The 7,753-nt window shown below is 35.9% G+C and overlaps 1 protein-coding gene across 1 annotated transcript in view; it reads left to right on the top strand.

Moving 5' to 3' along the window:
- Positions 1-7,268, top strand: part of LOC128884880 (uncharacterized) — a 13,615-nt gene extending 6,347 nt beyond the window's left edge. The window contains exons 3-4 of the mRNA XM_054138546.1: positions 4,000-4,120; positions 5,306-7,268. Coding sequence (XP_053994521.1) covers positions 4,000-4,120; positions 5,306-5,356 — 172 coding nt within the window. The 3' untranslated portion in view covers positions 5,357-7,268. The remainder of the gene's footprint in view (positions 1-3,999; positions 4,121-5,305) is intronic.
- Positions 7,269-7,753: the final 485 nt, after the last annotated feature.

Genomic DNA, 7,753 nt, shown 5'->3' with positions numbered 1-7,753 from the left:
ACACACACACACACACACACACACACACACACACACACACACACACAGAATACCGTTCATTGCATCATCTTACAAGACGGCGCTAAGAATAAAGATCTATTTAAAAAGAAAAGGAAAAAAATAGTTATTCTCGTAGTGCAATGTCTGATTCTGGGTTCAGGAATCTCCGAACGTACACGAAACGCGTCACTTAACAAGCACGTCGTCTATTTTTGACCGGTTTCATAATTCCCGCGGTTTGTCGCGGAATTTCCGCGTGGAATAATTCCAATGCGCGTATCGCTCGTCTCCGTGGGCGTTACATCACGGGTCGAAAGGGTTGAGGAGAGGAGAGGAAAAAAAAATCTGCACGAAATGTAGCGCACGTCCGAGGATGGAGTAGTCGGATGGCATTAAAATTCAACTTGTTGCTTCCACCCTGTTCCTTCGGCCGTCGCCACGCATGACAAGGCTGATCCAGACGTCGAATAAGGTCTAAACGGGGTGGTCTACAGTTAACGATGCAAGAGAACGGGCTGTCACGTATCGCGCGCAAAGAAATGAGAAAGAATGGCTTACTAACCAGAAGATACTTCGAAGATGTCGTGGACCTCTAGCAAATGTCAGCCATCGCTCGGTACACCGTGTTACATTCACTTTGTTGGGTCTTTCGAGTTCCTCCTGGAATGATTTTTTATTTTTACTTAAAGGCGTGAAAATTCAGGACAATTTCAAAGTAAATGTGCAATTAAACGAATATGTAAATCATATGCAGATTTATAGTATACGAATTATAGCAGCTTGGGAGAGGAAGTTGATACTTTTCATTCAAACTCTATGCTTTACATATTCGAAAAATATATTTGACAGAGACATGGAATAGTATAAGAGGTAGAGAACAAGATAAATAATAAGGCAGAAAGCAAGTTAAAGAAAGCATATTAAAAATTAATAGAAGAAGAAACAATGAAATAAAACATGAGTGCACTGATTGAAAAAGAAATAAGAGCATTCAACTCATAAAAGTTAGTCGCAGCTCACTAAAAGTTGTGAAACAGTCATGGTTGAAAAACGATTTAAGTCAAATAGCAAATTAACGTATATCAGATGTCGAGATTAAAAAATTAAAAATAAAATAGCCGAGAGGTAAACCACAACGCAAATTAAAATTGTGATATTTGACCATTCTTCAGTCTTCGACTTGTTCTAAAAAGTTCCTTATTCGTAAAGGTACTTTACTCGCAAGCCAAGCATGAAAATTTGTATTTATAGGACGTATGCGAGTATAGTGATGGTTCGTCGCTGGGGGTAGCGAAACGGGCGAGTATTCGCGCATGTACGTAACTACGCAGACTGAATAATATAATCGCGACGAAGTGGTTCACGGGGAAAGAAAGATGGAATGAGTCGTACGGGGATAGAAAACGCAGCGACATAATGGAACCTCTAACCTGGTTACCTCTCCGAATGCCATCCGAATAAATTCGTATTCAGACGTTACACGCTGTGGAGAATTCGCTTAAAGTCAAAGGAGCAAGGAACGGGCTGCTCGAAAATCCTCGTCCCGATATGCCAACATTTGCGCGCGCTTTAATTCCCATCCGTTCTCATCGTTTCTTCGTAAACTCGGTAAGAACGTGAAGGGGCGCGAACAGGTGTCAGGAGACTTCCGGTTGACTTTCTCGTTTCGAGGGAAAATGCAGAAAAGGGAAACATTATCGAACAATGAAAGAGCGGCTCTCAGCTTCTCTGATAGACCATTGTGAGCTGCGAAACGATTTTCACCGCTTCTTTTGGGAACGTAGACGAAGAGTCAAACAAACGCGAAGACTATCTGGACATTCGTTTCAAGAAGATGGCGCCGTGTGTGCTCGCGTGGGTGGATAAGGGCTTGATTTACTGTTTTGTTAAAGATAGAGTTTTATTAGAGAAAGTAGATGTCGGGGATTCTGCAAATTTTATACACGGTTCTCTTGGCTGCTTAACGAGGTTCTGGAATTTTATAGAGAGATTCTGTGGAATTTACTTACTAACGAACCTGTTTTTGCGATGGCAGTCTTTTTCACGACTATCGACTTATTTTTAGAGCGAGGCTCAATAATTACACGACAACAACAATTCTTATTCATGGGTCATATTAAAAGTGTATATTAAAAGGCTATTCTATAACAATAATTGCATGAGACATTGATATAGTACTACGAGTCAATGTTTGTCCCATTGTTGAATATCTAATACTATCGCAATATTTTTTTCCTTTTTTTTTTTTTACTAATTTAGCCTTTGAAAGCTTTTACAAAGTTTATATCAGCTATAAAATTTCCATGTTTTATGCACTACTAATATATAATCACAATATCATATTTCAATGCCAGATTCGCCAATTTTAGAAATTTTAAAATATAATTTTACTGACATTTTCTAAACACAGCTGAAAATTCTACTAAAGCATGAATAAAGAATATTGTGTGCATTTAGATCAATGACAAAATATTTAATTACGCATTACTTCAATTACGCAACTTCAAATCATACGTACCTACACCATGATCTTCGTCAGAATAACATAAATTCATCTACAAAATAAAGGGAATAATAATATAATAGTCTGAATTGGGTTGTCTGGAAAGTCTGGAAGGCCTAAATATATCGGAAGGGTTATAGAACAAAATGGTGCCTATGTAATTCAATAAAATATATATTAAAATTCAAATGAACGAACTTTCTGGACAACCTAATAAAAATAAAATGTAAGAAATACGCGAATAAAAGAAGCATATAAGAAAATGGAAAAAAAAGAGAATACCTATAAACATTTGATCACTAAAACGCAAACTAGATGTTACATATAACCAGGACACTGCTTCTATTATTCTGTTGTCAACCAACAGATCGAAACAACGTCCTTTTTTCCTTATGGACCAATAATTCACTACACTTGAAGAATGTTTGAAAGTTCGACAGTCGATCACGTTTCAACCCGTGTCCTCTCGCGCTGCGAATATTCGCTGCGAAATTCGAACGAAAGTTAATTGCGAATATTAATTACGCCTATAACATTACGGCTACGCGATTACTATGAATTTGTGGCGCTACGTGTGCACATACCCAGCGATAAGGCGTGAAATAATTTGTACCAGGATATTCCTAATGATTGATCATTGCATGCTCGGCAGTATTCTATCGGCACGTGTCATCATTTCCTTACTTTTGACACATGTCACACGCGTGATCGTGCGAAACGCCATTCCACGCGTCCATCTCTCCTTCCAACACCCAAAAAAAAAGGAGAAAACCAATGAGAAAATAACTGGTTGACTTATCCGTGCGAATATTCCGTTGCACGGACTGAGAACATGGCGCAAAATGCGCGCAATCTTTAACCCTCTATGGGCCCGTGAACCCTTCAGATCACATGCTAATATATCGAGGTTCAAATAGTATTATTTTACCAAATAATTTTAGTTTTTCCACAAGATGACGTATACGTGTTAATTATATAATATCTCTGATAACCAATAACGGTATTGATAACGATTGGCAGCACTATCGACCTAAAATATCAAAGTAAATGCCTTGCAAGTTGTCCGCAGAAACAAAATTCGGCCCATAAAGGGTTGAATTTCGCTGCTTTTCGTTGGCTACCTTGAAGATGACCGTTGTCTGTCACTTTCTCGACTGTTCAATGGGACAGAGAGAAGGGATTGCTATCAGTCAAAATTTTACACACCCACTTCCCGGTTTTTTCCGTTCCTCGATACTTCGAAATGCCTTGAGTTCGAAAATAAAGTCCAAAAAGTGAAACCATTTCAAGATTATGCAAGTATGGATGTGTGTGGACGTGTATGCATGCATGATGACCAGTGTTGTGCTTCATATCTCAGGAGTAAATTATCTGAAAATCATGAAATTTGATATCGCGAGTCCCATACGTGAAGCATCGTTACATCTCCAAAAATTATCAACTTCGTTCGTCTAAATTTCCGTTATTTTCAACGAATCTTCTTTTTCTAATTTCAGAGGTCGTAGACGAAGATCCTCCACGAACAATAGATTCCAGACACTGCAACGCATCATGCGCATGATAGCAAACAATCCAGAAATGTTCGTCGACGAAGAAAAGGTTCCACCTTTGCCATTGGTAAGCTTTCAAATGCTTGTTTCTTGATATTACACAAAAGATGAAATTAATATTCATTATTAAATTCGAACTCTCTGTAGAAATACGCTAATTAAAATTTCGAACTCAAATGAAAGTTAAACGTATCTATTCTTTCTCAAACTGGACCTATATACATATAAATCTGTTCCCCCTCCTATATTTTATTTGAAAACAGAGGAAAGTCGTGTTAGAAATAAAGAAGAAAAAAGTATTGGTTAAATAGTGACTTGCCGGCTATAAAACTATCATTAAAACATGGAATCGTTTTACAACATAATTATGTAAGTACCGTCATTCGTGTCACGAGATAACCTGTCGCCACGATCCTGAATGATTCGCTTAATACTGACTTTTTATCGATAAACGCAAGACGATCCGGTTTCGTCCGGTTCTTCCGCTGACAGCTAATTACAAATGCAATCGTAGCGATAATTAACCGATAAAGAGTAAGTAGCGGAATTGCTGGCACGCGCCTAACGGCACTGTGAACTCTATGCAGAACGTGCGGCCTTCCCCCAACACAACGTTTCGCTAATTTACGCGCAATTTAGCTATAATTACACGTCTTCCACGGTATTGATTCATATTCATTTGAGTTCGATATTTTCTTGTATCGTGTGACACTTAAATCAGAGACAAAACAAAATGGAAGCAAATAATTCTTCGATTCAAATCCAATTTTATTAAATTCGAATTATTCGTCATTTTCCCGATATATTGTAAGAAAGTAAAATTTCATACTTTGTCAAGAATGCATAAAGATCTTAAAGACGAAAATGCAGCAATTATTCAAATGGATATTGATCAATGAATATTATTATACTCGACTAAATATCGTTGCTGTAATTCTACAAATAATTACAAGTTAATTATTTTCAAACAAAAAGTAATTTTCAAACGTGTTCGTTGAAATACCAAATACAATTAAAAATCTAAACAATATAATCATTACATTGATAATTGTCATACAATGATGAAATCAATTCAAATATTCCATTAAGGTAGAATTAATATGCCCAAAAAAGTGTATTAATCAACGTGCAATTTTTAATAAAAATTAATTAGTACCTATACGCATGTCTAACGAATGTGAATGCAACACCAACGATTGTATGTAAAAAACGTGTACCCGTTTAAACGTTGAATGCTTAATTCTAATTGCAGATGTTCGAGGAGTCTCGGGAGTACAACGGCGACGACTACCAATTCATTTAATTTCAAAGTACGTCGTCGCGCCTGATACAGGGCGGAAATGAAGACAGTCGAGAGAACAAAACGCTTAAGAACGAAGAAAAATATATACATATAATCTCTCGACCCCTAGGTCACCTGAACAGTATTACGGACCGTCCTCCGTCCGAGCTTACACTCTTTAAAGAACTTACACTACATAGGATACTAAGTAACCAAGGAATGGAAGAACGCGACGAAGACAACGCAGAAGAAAATTACGTGTGCACGATGGCTCTTTTCAAATATCACATTAGACTACGTTCTACTGTCTGCGTCGATTTTCTTAACATTCTATTCGTTCCTGCACGAGTGTGTATTATCTATTTCTAGTAATTTATTTAGCTAATTTAATTTATTATTTATTTATCGTAGATGATCAGACCAGTCATCCTCGACCGCAACATCAATGCTAATAAGATTCGATATTACGCAAAATCGAAATTTTCCTTTTGTATTTAGATTTCGTTTCTCGTAAACGTTTCGATTCGTTTTCGTTCGAATGTCATTCAATCTTGATGACGATGAATTGCAACTCTATCGCTGAGGATTACTGGCCTACATCGTAATCTGTTAATTAATCGCGCTACATTCGGTGTCTCGACTGTACATTTTGTTAGTTCTTCGTCCAAGTTAGGCGCAGTGGCCTAACGACTGTTAACGCAAAGTTGAAATAGCATATAGAAAGTGTTATGAAGTATCAGAAGTGAAGGATAACGAGTATCAAGCCTCTGAGAATGGGGACGATATATAGATCCAGAGTATTTGGAAATTTAATCACATTGATAATTATTTCTACAATTACCTTACACTCCTCTCGCCAGAGAGGAGTAAAATTGTATTCAATTGTGTACAAAACCAGAGCATAGTAATTTCTTCGCGACGTTGGTTCACAATTCCTCATAAGAACGGTTAATTTATATTTTATTTTATTTAAATAGCAATTTTTTCAATCTCTGACTTTCGTTGCCATTACCAGAGGCTTCACTGCGACTCGTTGTCAACAATATTGCGCCACTGCAAGAGAAATGTATTTAGAAGTATTAGAAGACAGGTTTGCATTTCATGTTCATTATTTTCATCACAGCGGTTCCCGAATTGTGATAAATATTTACTTGAAAAATGTGAAAGAAAGACTCGAGACTGCGATGCTTCTACGATCTGAAATGCGTTTATTATTAACGTAAGAAGAGTTTCAAAATTTGACTACTTAATTCAGATTTTTTTTATTCGTTATTCGACAATTTTCATCTAAATGAGAATTTTACCTACTTCAGCATGCAACAGACATAACTTTTCATTTCTTTATTATTTCTATCCTTGACGAAATTATTTTGTATATTTTACGTTTGATAGGCGAATGAATATACAATTAGGACGAATAATTAAAGCGAACGATTCCGGAACTGCCGTTTCGATGTTTAAAAGTCACCATCATTCATGTTAAATGAGATTGCGTTATTTAACATTACATGTGAGGTATTTAATTTATGACTCTGTAAAGATAATTTACGGTTGTATTAAATTATTGCTATAGAGAGAAAGAGTTATCGATGTCAACTTCGATGGCAAGTAATTGGTATCAACGACGATCAAGTTGTTAACATTAATTACACGATCTATTCATCGAATCAGCGTTGATCTCAGATATCGATACGATTGTATTCAATGCAACTGTATATCCTCGGAACATTTTTTATATGTTATTTATTTATTTATTTACGTAAGTATTTATTTATTTATTTATTTAATTGTACAGAAACTAGACGAAGTATTAAAGACACTGTCGCCTGTGATGCGACTTCGATGTATCAAGCAACGCATACGAAATAATTTCAATGATCTTACAAACCCTACGTATTATTTTGTTTATTTCAATGCAATAAAAATAGTAATCAGCTATACACGTCGTCTTGTTCTATTATTTTCACCATTCCACATTCATCAGGTAAATGTAATTAGAATAGTGATTATTTTCTTTTCTAATAGAGAAAATATCGTTCACTATTCGACTACAATAACGTAGTTCAAGACAATATTTCTGTTTATATTCAAAAGTTAAGAAAATAAACACACGAAAATGATTTTTCTATGTGGGAGGGATTTGGAAATGGTACTCGTGCGAATGGATCTATAATGTTTTTTTTAGTAATGATCTATAAATCGATAATTTCTATAATTTATTATCAAACAAGTCGTCTGGTCTTCATACATTTTAGAATGTTTTTTTCCAATAAAGAAAAAGTGAATAAGTACATCAGCAATCGTTAATTAAGTGATCAAAGTAAAGTCCGCAGTTTTCTATCATCTCAAATAAATTAAAAATACGCATATGAGCTCCATCTGGAGAAACCATCACCGAATCATTCTATGCTGTCGGTA

Source organism: Hylaeus volcanicus, chromosome 2 (assembly GCF_026283585.1).
Source record: "Hylaeus volcanicus isolate JK05 chromosome 2, UHH_iyHylVolc1.0_haploid, whole genome shotgun sequence".
Taxonomy (NCBI): Eukaryota; Metazoa; Arthropoda; class Insecta; order Hymenoptera; family Colletidae; genus Hylaeus; species Hylaeus volcanicus.
Note: the sequence above shows the minus strand (reverse complement) of the source record. Positions and strands in the feature narration are given on the sequence as shown.